The following is a 13,040-nucleotide window of genomic DNA, read 5'->3' as shown; positions in this document are numbered from 1 at the left end:
TTTCAGCACCAGATGGTCAACAGGGATGTCAACAGTTTCCTTGAGCTTCAGAACAGCCTTCTGACCATACCCAAATCCTAAGGCTCTCCTCTCTCTGAACCTCTCACCACCTATTCCTGGCATCATCACACCTCCTCCATCCTCAGACTGCCCCAGAACCTGGTGAGAAGGTCACCACCTCTTCTCATCCCCAAGGCAGCACAGAGTGAATGGGAAGAGCAGGCATGCAGTGGGAAGAAGCAGTCTTGTAGGATGTTCTTCTCTGCTGAGAACTGTTCAGAGGCTGGTCCTGCCAGGAGTGTGCAAGGCCTCGGCTAAGGGTGGGAACTGGGCATCCCTAAGAGAAGTCCCTCTCTCCTGGGCCACATGCAGTGGCTCAGAGTCCAAAACTGGGCTTCTTCCCCTTGCCTCTCCCCTCCCCATTACTCCAACCCGAAAGCCCTCTTTAACTAGGAGGAATAGCCTTCAATTAAGAGACAAATTCACACACCAACCACCACTTCCCTCTCTCATTTGTCTAATACTTTCACATTCAGATCACCTGTAATGAATTATACACTGTACAATGGCAATTACATTGTGGTTTTTATGGTGATGAAGAAACTGGGTCTCAAGAGTTCCCAAGTTGAGGTCACCCAGAGGCCTACCAAAGCCCTCCTGCCAGTTGGACTCCTACCCTCATACCTCCCCTGGTCCTTCCTGCCCCAGAGGATACCACTCCTGAAGTAGAGATCGTTTGTTATTTCCTCCTGGATTTTTAACATTTTAACTGAAGGGATAACATATCTATCCAGAAGAACACTGTCAAACAGGATTTTGTGCAACGTGGGAATGTTCTATGTCTTTTCTGCCCAATGCAGTAGTCCCTAGCTACATGTGGCAACTGAGCACTTGAAATGTCATGAGTGTAAATGAGAAACGTAATTTTATTTAGATTTAAATAATCACATACGACTACTGGTTACCTTATTAGACAGTGCAGTTCGGAAATCTTCAAGGCCCAAAGTCTCTGAGTGTCTGAGCTGTCCTCACACTCAGCACCCCCTCCCCAAGCCCTAAGACGTCCAGAGTTTTGAGGGACCTCCCTGAATTACCCCAGCCTACACCAGGCACCGCATTGCGGGACTGGCTTCTCTTCCCCTCGTCCCTGGTCTTGCCTCGACCGCCAGGGGTCGCTGTGCCCGCCGGGCGAGCAGAGCGCTGTCTGGGAGGCGGAGGCGACAACCGCTCTGGGCTGGGGCAAGCGAGAGCGGCCCCCGGCGAGGAGGCGGCGGCGGCGGCGGCCGCGTACTTCCCCAGCCTGCGGGCGGGAGCTTCGGAGGGAGCCCGGATGAGCTCTGCAGAGCTGGCCGGGCGGGCCCGGAGCTCCCCGGTGCCCGGAGCGGGCCCCGCCTGACCGGGATGCCACTTTGACCAGAGCCCCACGGCTTCGGGGACACAGCAACTTGGTGAGGGGAACAGAGCTCCGGACTGGACAGCCCCGGAGCTGGCCGCAGTTCCCCTTTCGGGTCTCCATCCTGGGCTCAGAGGGGAAGAGAACCTCGGGCCCGCGGGTAGAACCAGCTGGCACCGCCTGGGGCAGGTAGGTCCCCGACTTGGGGGCTCAGAATTGGGAGGACTGGGTCGGCGTGGGGCGGGAGAGGTGGGGAAAGGTGGATCTTGTAGTTCACATTCTCAACCCTATGCTGGCATGCAGGGGTTTGGGGGAAACAGCTGGGAAACTGAGGCAGGGGTGTGGAAGCCCGAGGACAAATCCCAGAAGCTTCTCTCTCTAGCTCTCTCTAAGGGAGGGAATAGAGTGCCAGAGAACCCACCTAATACACTCCGAGGTCTTTTGGATTTTGAGGTTCATTAAGAGAGATGAAAACGTTAGATTGGAGGATGTGGCAGCTGAGAGAGAAATGGGATGTAGCGGGGGTGGGGGGGTGGGGCGGCTGCCTTTGTAATCATCAAAACAAATATTCCCGAAGAGGGTGGGAGAAGAGATACAAACTCAGGAAAGAGGTGCTTCTAGAATCTCCTTGCTCTTGGAGCGCACCTGTCCCAGGGGGGGTTGGCACCACTTCCTCCATCTGCCCCCACAGTCCTTTCTGGGCTGTCACTCTTGGGGAGCCACAACAGGAGGCTCTCGGTCCTTCTTGAGCCCCACCATCTGACCTGCCCCAGTTCCACCTCCCTTTGGAGGCTGAGAGAGGGGAGGTCTTAAAGAGACCTTTGGAGCTGAAGCCTCTGGGGCTCAGAAACCTTGAGGGGGAATGGGGGTGAGGGTGGCAGAGCTGACCCGGCTCCTGGGCAGTCCAGGCAGCAGGTGAGAAGCAGGATGAGGAGGAGGGGGCAGCAAAGAGGATTCAGGACCTCGGGGTTGTTTTTCTCAGGAGCCTCTCCCCAGCAGCAGTCTGTCAGATTCTGCTCAGAAACACTTCTCTGGCCTTCAGCCCCTTCCCAAGACCAGAGAGGTGATAGCATTGGTTCGTAGACACCTCCTACCATCTCCCGCTTCTCTTTTCAGGCTTACCACCCTACATGTTCCCAGAGTCTGCAAGGCCCTCTGTGAATTCCCAATGCAGAGGAGGTACTTTATCCCCTGTCCTGGCACCTTGGGGAACAGCCTCAGAATTAGGTTCTACTTCAGTGCCCAGTCCACCCGCTAGCCCTCATTCAGGCCCTTTTCCACCGCCTGGAGGGCCACAGGCTCCCTCTGTCCCTTGCAAAGCACAAGAATCTCTTCTGCCTGTCTAGGTAGAGTCTGAAGCTAGTGGATGAAGAGACAGAAGCTAAAAGATTCCAAAAAAGGTGAGTTGAAGAGGGGGAGTTGGGGCAGTGGTGGGGGGGGCATGGGTAGACATAGATCAATCACTGTTTCCAAAAGGAAGAGGGGAGCAACTGAGTCCTGGCATCTGGTTTGGCCTTTGGTGTTCCCAGCACCAAGCTGGCACCTGAGGGAGCCCAGTGATGCCCCAAGAGGCCAACAGGGCAGCAGAAAGGGTGGTTCAGGCCTCTTCTGCACTTGGTGGCTCCCAGCTGCTCTGTGCCTCTGCTTCCCTGGGACTCCCTCCATTTCTAGTCCACTGTTTAGGAAAGATTTGGGAGATGTGAACCAACAGGATGAAGGAGGAGAAGGAAAGGGGAAGAGAGCAAAAGCTGAGTGGTCTGGTGGGAACGGGGCAGGTTTCTGGGCTCAGGGCTTTTCGACCCACATGCTGCCTGGTCTCGGGCAAGTTGTTTGACTTCTCTGAGCCTCCATTCCACTTCTTCCTTTTTATATTTAATTTTTGTTTAAGTTGAATTGCTAGCAGATTCCTATGGATCAGAATCCAAAAGATTAAGGAGCAATAGGAATAAAAATGTCTTTTCTCCCTTTGCTTCTCGGCCAACCAGTTTCTCACTCTCAGACCACTGGTTTCTCTTCTTGGTGGCAAACAATGTTATTAGGGTCTTTTGGTCCATTTTCCAGAGTGAGCTAGCTTACTCATAGTTGAGCGACATATATAATCCCTCCCTTCTACACACTGAATGCACATCACCCTGCACTTTGCTTTTTTTTCCCCCTAAATGATGGGTTATTCCTCGAGACCGTTGCATGCCTCAGTACATACAGCATTTCCTCTTTCTTTTACAGCTTTCTGTGTAGGACTGCATTTGCACAGATGCCCCACCATGTATTTAGCCAGTCCTTTATTGATGGTTGTTTAGATTGTGTCCAGACTTTTTGAGTATCAGTTTGCTCATCTGTAAAATGGGTACAAATAATTCTACATTGTAGGACAGTTGTGAAGGATTCAAGAGCGTGGTTGCAGAGTGTGTGGGTCAGGTGCTCAATACATGGGAGTTAGCATTATTATTCCTCCCATGTCACAGCCTTTCATGGGACCATGTCCATGTCATTCTTTAAGACACTTCCTAAGTGTCATCTCTTCCACAGAGCTTTCCATGCGTTTCCCAGCAGAACGTGTCCTTTCCTTCTCCCCTTTCCTACTCCGGCACTCACCACTTTCTACAGTGTGTGCTAGGCTGAGAACTGCCTGGGAACAAAGTGGGGGTCTTGCCCCCCTCTGTGCTGCCCAGAGCATGTGGCACTGGGCACTGGGGTAGCTGAGGGGGCGGCTCCTGCCTGGAGTCAAGCAGGGCATGTGCTTCTTTCTGCAGGATGCGTGAGAGGGCCACGCAGACCTGGAACACGGGCGGCTGGCTGCTGGCACTTTGCCTGGCCTGGCTGTGGACCCGCCTGGCCTCAGCTTCCTTGCAGCCTCCAACTCCGACAGGTTTGGGGGAGGTGGTGGGACCGACCCCAGGGGGCACATGGTTTTTCAGGATGCCTGGAAAGCTGGACACTAACCACCCCACCCCGTTCCACAGCAGGCAGATCTCTGAGGCAGAGTACAACCCTCAGATTCTAGGGGTTCTGGCACCTATTCTTCACCCAGGAACTCTGCCCTCTCTGCTATCCCAGTCCGAAAAGGCACCAGCAGACCCATTCTCATCTTCCCTTCCAGGCCGGAAGGTGTTCTGCAGGGAGAGGAGCCCCCGGGTCAGGGCTTAAGTCTAGCCTCCTGGCCTAATTCTGTGGTTTTCCTTCTGGGATGGCTAAAGCTGGTGTAAGCGGATCATCCTCCCCCACGCATTGTAAGCCCCGAGGCCCTTGGCCTCACCCGGAGGAGGCCAGGAGGTGGGGGTTGGTATGGACTCCATCTTTCTCCTGCCCAAGGGCTAGACTCTGCCAGGGTGATGAGTGTGGCCTCGCTGGGGAGGAAGGAAGGACAGAAGCCCTGGGACGTGGCAGGGAGATTTCATCCACTTCCTCCTCCCCTACAATTGGAAATCTCTTACCTACCCCTGCCCCGAGCTGGGAGGAGGGGCTGAGGACATGGAGTTGCGGGGAAAGGGAGGAGGGTCGCTGGCCTGGGCTGGCCACCCGATCTGGATCTGTGCTGGCCCCTTCAGTCCCCGTGAAGCAGGGCACCTGCGAGGTGATCGCCACCCACCGCTGCTGTAACCGGAACCACATTGAGGAGCGCTCCCAGACCGTTAAGTGCTCTTGCTTTTCCGGCCAGGTGGCCGGCACCACCCGGGCAAAGCCCTCCTGTGTGGATGGTGAGTGAGAGGCTGGGACCCAGCGGGGAGGGCCTGGTCAGAGAGATAAGAAGGTCTGTCCGGGCTTCGCCATCTGCTAGGGATGCAATTTCATGCCCATCTCAGGGCTTTCACCCTGGGAGTCTCAAATGAAGGGGCCACTTCTGGGGAGGAGGGGCACGGATGTGACCATCCCCGTCCCAGAAATGAGGAAAGTGCCGTCACATGCACACGCCCTCCCTCCAGACCGCACCTACTGCCTGACACAGGCGCGGGTCCATTTCCTCAGGGGGATCCTCTCAGCCTCCCGGCAGGCTCATCACTTCACACCCACTCCTCCAGACGCTGACTTCTTCACCTACGGCTCCTTCCCAGGCCTCTCACAGCCCCTCTCATCCTCAAGCCCACCTTTACCCTCCACACACATTGCTCAGCAGTGGACTCCTTCCATTCATGCCTTTCCCGCAGCCCTGCCCATGTTCATTTTTTTATGCTCACGTGGCAGCACTACAAACACACCCACTTGTGCTCTCTCCCTCTCTCTCACACACACATGCCTACTTGTGCACTCCTGGCCTGTTGCCCCCTCAGATGACTTGCACACTTGCTCACTTATCCTAAAGTGTATGTCTAAGTATCCTAAAGTGTATGCTATTAACCAGGTGGCTCAAGTCAAGAGTTGCCTTAGAGACCACTTCCCCATCACCTGCCCTGGCTTTGGTGAGAGGGAAGGTCAATAGGCTTGAGGTTTGTGTGGTTGTGTCCCCAGGCCTCAGCCTGAGTACTGCCTTGCAGGCAGCTCAGAGTCGGGAAAAGACAAGACAAATGTGGGGCTCAAAGCCAGGGTATGTGGGAATGCGTCCTTCATTCTGCACAGACCAGCGCCCCTCACCACCACCACCACCACTGCATGCAGAGTCTTTAGATCTGCCCTCACTGCCTCCTGCTCCCACAGCCTCCATAGTCCTGCAGAAGTGGTGGTGTCACATGGAGCCCTGCCTGCCAGGGGAGGAGTGTAAAGTGCTCCCGGACCTGTCGGGGTGGAGTTGCAGCAGTGGACACAAAGTCAGAACCACCAAGGTATCCAGGGGTGGACACTTCATCCCACCCCTACTCTTCTGCCTTCACTGGGGGTGGGACCAGGCGGCACAGAGCCCTGGGATCTAGGGTGCTGGTTTCCCACAGTGAGAGGAGCAGACCCTCTGGGCTCATTCCCAGACAGTCTCTGCTGGGTTTGTCTAGACTCTGGGGGCTGGAGTCAGGTCTTCTGGATTTGAAATCCAGTGTGTCCTTCTGGTACAGTTTCAATCCCTGGATTGGGAAGATCCCCTGGAGGAGGGAATGGCAACCCTCTCCAGGATTCTCTTGTCTGGAGAATCCCATGGACAGAGGAGTGTGACAGGCTACAGTCCACAGGTTGCAAAGAGTTAGACATGACTGAAGTGATTTAGCATGCACGCACGCATGCGTGTCCTTCTGGGCAGATTCCATTGCTCCGTAAACCTTGATTTCCCCCTCTGCCTTGAGTGAGTTTTCCTCCCAGAAAATGTCACGTCCTTAGAACAAAGTAGAGAATTGAGGAAATAATCTAGATAATTCCAAGTGGAATCTGCAGTGGACATTCTTCCCACCCGCCCCTGCCACAGGCCCCACCCCACGCTCCCATGATTCACTCCTTACAGCTCACACCTGCCTTCCTCTGGTTGAATGGCTGTGCTGATACCACCGTAGTGAGTGGTTATTTTCATGGTTTGCTGCCCGCCCCGCAGAGCAAGGGTCATTAAAATTTTATTGAACTCTTAGCAGTTCCATGTGTGTCACAGTTAATTAGTTGTATCACTCCGTCATGGCCATTTGTATAGATGAGTAACACTGCGGGGGAGGCCAGAACCCTGCCTTCTGCCTTTCCCCTTTACCATCACACCCAGCAAACAAACACGCAAACAAGACAACAGAGGAGAGGCGGGCTCTGGAGTTCTGAAGAGAGCAACATTTTCACAGGGCATAGAACAGGAGCCACAGCAAAGTAAGGTGTGGCCAGACCGAAAGTCAAGCTTCCTATCGTCAGGCAGGCAAGGGACACAGTCATGCTGAGTAGATTTAAGACTAGAAGAGACCCACCCCAGAGCTTCTGACGTTGGTCACTAGTTTATAAGTTTGGGTTTGTAGCCTGTAGATCCCTGTGCTTGCCATTTGTTAGCTACTCTGAAGCAAACAGGAGTGACATGTGAGTGATTTAAGTTTGCCTGGGCTACCAGGCTCTGCTTTCCCAGTCTGGACTGCTTCAGGGGAAGGGATCAGCAGCAATGACCGCTACATGACCTGCATATCCAGGGGAATCTCTAGCATGCGGGGATGGCACAGACATTCCCTTCTCTAACCTTCTTGCATCACTTGCTTTCTAGGTGACACGATAGCTCTTGGGGTCATGACCTGACAGCTTGATTGAGCCATGGACGAGAGGAGGGTGTCCAGTCATCAGCCGGCAAATATTGGGATTTGCTTACCTGACCCATACCCTATGCCCAGTACACGGTCCTCTTTCCAGGGGCATTGCAGTGAAACTTCTCAGCAGATCCAGACTTCATATCTCCAGGCCCATCTCCAGTCACATACCTGTGATGCTGGCCTCTCCTGGGAGACAGAAGACGGTCAAGATACAATCCCTACCCTTTAAGGAATGTTCAGTCAAGTTGGAGAGCAGACCAGAGGCAACCTGGACAATTTAGACTAAAGTGTGTGGTATCAGACTGTGGTTTCTGGACCATATGCTGTGAGCATGTTGGGGTTTGGGGAGGAGACTCCCACAGCTCATCGGCCACCCCCTAGCCACAGGGCACAAAGACAAGAGGTCATATTCACCACCCACCACTTCCCCACTTCACGTCCCTCTGAATCCCCTGCAAGTGCTGACCTGCTAAAGGAAAACTCTCCCCTGATGCTTGACCAGCTGTATCTCATTTGAATGGGACTGAATTGACTTGGGAAGGGAAAACCGAGATGAAGTCGAACAACTTTCCCAAAAAGCTTCTGCAGGGACCTTGCCTGCTTTGGGCATGCTGGGTATGGGCTGGACAGGACTGTAAATCCACCCCCACCCAGGTACCGCAAGTTTTTGTTTGTTTGCTCATTCTAACAGATGACAAAACTGAGTCTCACAGAGATTAAATGACTGGCCCAAGGTCTTAGTGCTTGGGCTCCTAAATCTCTAAGACTGCTAACCTTTCGCTTAGCCTGGATATTAGGATTGCAGCCTGGGTCTTCCATGCTATTTTTAGCTCAAGAACAGGAATCTGCAAAAAACTGGCAGGACAGCAAAATGATTCTGAGCAAGAACTTTTACAAAGGTGACTCCTCTCTGAAATAATCCAGAACATCTACCCACCAGGATGTGGGGCCCCTGGATCTCCTCTCTGCCCTCAGCCCCAAAACTTCCAAACAGACCCCTCACGGTCCAGTTACAGGTGGGCACTCTGAGCTGGCGGCCTCATTGTTCTCTCGAACCTGTCTCTTCCGGAGTCCTTAGGAGTCTACACCTCTCAGAAGTTCTGGCTCCAAGAGAGGGTCTAGGTAGCATCCAGGGCAGGCTGGTCAGAGTCCTCTTCCTTCTAAGGCCCTTCTGGGCAGCAGGGGAGCTCCTGGTGGGCTGGATAGAGACTATCCAGGCCTGAGGGTCAGCCAGTGAGATTGGCACCCTAGATAGTTTGGAGATGACACACACACAGGCCTCAGAGATGCAAATCACTTGCATGTCTTATCAGTAAGAAAATCACAGACAGCCTCAGTGACTACTACTAGCATCAACTGGGATCGACTGGGATCACCAGGTCTGCGGGATGTGATGGGCCTTGAGGGGAACAGTGTCAGTAGAGAACAGCTGGGACAGTGCTAAATTCTGACTCTCAGAGAAGACAAATCATGGTTGGGGCTTAGTCTCAGCCCCTCTGTGCTTCTCTCTCTCTCTCTCCCTCCCCACGTCGGAAAATCAAGAACATTCACCCCACTCCGGGGTTTATCTTCTTGTTTTTGCCTTTTCATTGCTTTTGGAAACAGGATGAACAACCATGCTGGCTTCACGCTATACTGTTAACTGTCAGAATTCTGACAACTTTTTTTTTTTTTTTAAGTTAATTATTTTATTTTATTTTTGGTTGTGCTGGGTCTTCGTTGCTGCACGTGGGCTTTCTCTGGTGCTTAGCCTTCTCATTGTGTGGCCTCTTTCGTTGTGAAGCACAGGCTCTAGGCTCTCGGGCTTCAGTAGTTGCAGCTCCCGGGTTCTAGAGCTCGGGCTCCGTACCTGTGGTGCATAAGCTTAGTTGCCCCAAGTCATGTGGAATCTTCCCAGATCAGGGATTGAACCCGTGTTCCCTACATTGCAGGGCGGATTCTTAAACCCCTGGACCACCAGGGAAGTCCAGAATTCTGACAACTTTGAATCTCTCTGCACACAGTGGGGTCATAAGGGTGGGGTAGTCAAAGAGTAGGTCAAAGGTGGTCATTGCTTCCTTCGAGGTTTCGGAATGGGTTAAGGGATTGGCATACTTTCTGGAAAGGATAGTAAATATTCACAGGCCACAGACAGTCTCTGTGGCATATTCGTCTTTGTTGTTTGTTTCATGTTGTTTTTTAAAAAAGCCTTTTAGAATGTGAAAACCATTCTTAGTTCAAGGGCTATACAAAACCAGGCCCCAGGCAATTTTTGGAAGGTTGCCAGCCCCAATGAACCTTTGAAGGCAGGCCATCTCTGCAGCTTGCATCTGCCTCCCGGCCTGCCTTCAGTGCAGTGGGAACCTGAGCTGGAGGGCTGGGTCGGGTTTTGTTTTTCTTCTAATGTTCCTTGAGAGATTGGTGAGTGAATTATTTAGACTACAAATGAGACAGCTTTAACTGAGTCGGAGAGGAAGAGCCTGCTCTCCTTGAAGCCAGGATGTGGGCTTCTCTACTCCCTTCCCATCCCTCGAGACTGTGTCCAGGAGAGAGGGAGAGGACTCCAGTCTCCTGCCCATCTTGCTGCATCTGCAGTCACTGGGCTGTGAGCTGGGGGATGATACTATACCTGAGCTGCCAACCGCCACCAGCCCCTGCCTCATCCAGGCTCCTTGGTCCTCCCTGACCTTCCTCATCCTTGCTTCAGAGAAGACTGCTTTCCTTTGGCACATGCTGGAGTTTGCTCATTCATTTTTTTAAACTCCTCAAAGCCTCCATTTCCTCTTGACCCATTCATATGTTTATTTGATGGGCTTTGAGGGGTATTCTTTATTTGGCCAGGAGAGCCCCATACAACAGGATCTGGTGGAGAAGGAAAAGCATGTCATCTCCCAACAGAAGCTCCCTTGGATCCTGCTTCCAACTAAGTCAATATTTGTGCACATTTTGTAGCTATCTCAATGGCAGTACAGGAATGCAAATGAATTTTCCTGAAGTACAGAGGTCCTGGAGTCATTTTATGTTCCCTTTCTCCCTTAAGTGGGATGGGCTCTCAGATTTCCTGAAGTTGGCTGGTAACCCTACCCACCCAGCTTTGGAAGGAAGGTTGCCAACTGCAGAAGATCATGTGGCTAATTTCTGGGGCCTCCTGGCAGTTTCATTAAAGTCTGTGAGTGACATCCTAATTAATGGCCCCTGACAGTTGGCTGGAGTTGAAGCCACCGCTTCCTAAAATCACAATCTTAGAGCTAGGAGGGATTTTAGAGATCATTAACCAACACCCTCATTTGAAAGATGAAAAAAGGAAGGCTCAGAGAGGTAAGCTAATTTGCTCAAAATCACACAGCAAGCTGGTGGCAGATCCTGCCCAGTGATCCAGACAAGTGCTCTTTATCCTACTGCACATTGCCTCTTACCCTGGTATAGATGAGGGATCTGGAAAGAAACCAGAATGTTAGCAAGGATGAATGTGAAAGAGCCTCACTCTAAAATCACTTGACCCTGTAAGTTCAAAAGAACAGAATGAAGAAGAATGGGAAGCACTTAGAGATGTCTACACAGAAGGAGGGGAGATGGGATAAAAGGGGGGGATTGAGATCACTCATTCAGAAGAACATCAAAACACCAAAGCACTACACAAAATAATTAAAATAAAGCTTGATTTCTGTCCTTCTTGGAGGAGACAGAATGGAGCCCTTATCAGTCTTTGGGAGACCTGTGCACCCAGTTTTGATGGCTTTAGGCTTCTTTAGAGCCTAGTACAGGGGTCTGCAAACCAAAGCCCATGGGCCACATCTTGTCCACCACCTGTCTTTGTAAATAAAGTTTTATTGGAATATAACCATGCTCATTTGCTTATTATTGTCTGTGACTACTCTTTCCTGCTATGATAGCAGAGCAAGTCATTGCAGAGAAACCATATGGCCAACAAGACTTGTTGTTCTGTGCTTGTTATGTGTAGAAGACAGACAGATCTTGAAAATGACAGTGAGTTATCGTAAACTTAACCAGGCGGGCTCTATTTTCAGTTTCTATCCCAGACATGGTTTCTTTACTGGAGCAGACATGCTCTGACACCTAATATGAGCTATTGATCTGAACATGAGTTTTCCTTCTTTGCTCACCTGCTTCTGCCAAAACTACCATCTTGAACTTCTAGAATATCTTGTTCATTCTCACAGCATTCCACCAAGCATAGTGTCTGACCAAGGAACTCATTTAAAAGTAAATGAGATATGTATGGTAAAGGGCTCATGATCATAGAACTCACAGGTCTTATATGTCTGATCACCTTGAATTAAATGGCCTGAAAGAATGGTGGGTTTCTTTTTTCTTTTTTTTGAGACTTAGTTACAACACAACTGAGTGCCAACACTGGGGCTTAGGTAATGTCCCCAGGATGCTGTATATGCCCTGAATCAGTGACCAATATATAGTGCTGTTTCTCGCATAGCTGGGATCCATGAGTCTGAAAATTAAGGGGCTGGAATGGGAATGGCTCCTTTATTGTTACTCTTAGTGATCCCCAGGGGAATTTTTCCTCCCCAGACCCACAACTTTGGGCTCTGCCAGCTTAGAAATTAATTTGTCTGCCTAGATTAGTTATACATAAGTAGAATATGATCTATATGTGTCTTTCAGTGACTATATTAGATGAGGTATTTGCTGAAAGCAAAAGGAATATGGAGTGAATAGCAGAGAAGTTAAAAATGCCAACTTTGACTACATGACCCATTATAGAAATGAAGACTAGTAGTTATAAGTATTTCTTCCTCACATTAATATGAATATTAATGTAAATATTAACCAATTATTTTCTTCAATTTTCCCACTCATGAAAGTGATCGGGACTATTTACTACTTGAAGGTAAACAGGAAAATATACAGAAACTGCCTGAAGTTTCATCCAGACCCACAAAAAACTGAGTCCATGTGTTGAGGTTAAAGGTGAAGGTATGATAAAGAATAAAAGTGCTTTCTGCTTGGGTCCTACCATGTCATTTTAATTCAATAAACTGGTTTCATATACCTTGAATCATCTCATCTCCATAAATCCCTGTAAGGTAAACGTTCTCAACAACTGTCTGTAGATGCAGATGCTCAGAGAGGAAAAAAATGTCTAAGGACCTTCAATAGCTGTCTCACTAGCCAGGTCGTCAGAACCAGGAAAAGCACATGTAAGTGAGAATTGAGGAGCAGACATTTTTAATATGAATTGTCTCATTTAAGGCTCACAATAATTCCATGCTGCTGCTGTTGCTGCTGCTAAGTCACTTCAGTCGTGTCCGACTCTATGCGACCCCACAGACGGCAGCCCACCAGGCTCCCCCGTCCCTGGGATTCTCCAGGCAAGAACACTGGAGTGGGCTGCCATTTCCTTCTCCAATGTGTGAAAGTGAAAAGTGTAAGTGAAGTCGCTCAATCGTGTCCGACTCGTAGCGACCCTGTGGACCGCAGCCTACCAGGCTCCTCCAGTCCATGGGAGTTTCCAGGCAAGAGTACTGGAGTGGGGTGCCATTGCCTTCTCCGATAATTCCATGAGG

At 50.8% G+C, this 13,040-nt stretch overlaps 1 protein-coding gene across 1 annotated transcript; it reads left to right on the top strand.

Annotated features, from left to right (window-relative positions):
- Nucleotides 1-1,224: 1,224 nt before the first annotated feature.
- On the top strand, nucleotides 1,225-11,775 carry TAFA3 (TAFA chemokine like family member 3). The gene is made up of 6 exons (XM_043876484.1): nucleotides 1,225-1,582; nucleotides 2,740-2,793; nucleotides 4,147-4,262; nucleotides 4,942-5,091; nucleotides 6,026-6,150; nucleotides 7,476-11,775. Exons 3-6 carry the CDS (start codon nucleotides 4,148-4,150, stop codon nucleotides 7,485-7,487), a joined length of 402 nt encoding a protein of 133 aa, XP_043732419.1. The 5' UTR covers nucleotides 1,225-1,582; nucleotides 2,740-2,793; nucleotide 4,147; the 3' UTR covers nucleotides 7,488-11,775.
- The last annotated feature ends 1,265 nt before the right edge of the window (nucleotides 11,776-13,040 follow it).

The sequence above is a fragment of the Cervus elaphus genome, chromosome 20 (assembly GCF_910594005.1).
Source record: "Cervus elaphus chromosome 20, mCerEla1.1, whole genome shotgun sequence".
Classification (NCBI taxonomy): domain Eukaryota; kingdom Metazoa; phylum Chordata; class Mammalia; order Artiodactyla; family Cervidae; genus Cervus; species Cervus elaphus.
This window is presented reverse-complemented; position numbering and strand designations above follow the sequence as displayed.

What these genes read in the sequence shown, in the direction of transcription:
- TAFA3 (XM_043876484.1), top strand. Translation starts at nt 4,148, where the DNA reads ATGCGTGAGAGGGCCACGCAGACCTGGAACACGGGCGGCTGGCTGCTG. An exon ending in GCAGCCTCCAACTCCGACAG is followed by an intron (nt 4,263 to 4,941) that starts GTTTGGGGGAGG and finishes TGGCCCCTTCAG; the next exon opens with TCCCCGTGAAGCAGGGCACC. An exon ending in AAAGCCCTCCTGTGTGGATG is followed by an intron (nt 5,092 to 6,025) that starts GTGAGTGAGAGG and finishes CTGCTCCCACAG; the next exon opens with CCTCCATAGTCCTGCAGAAG.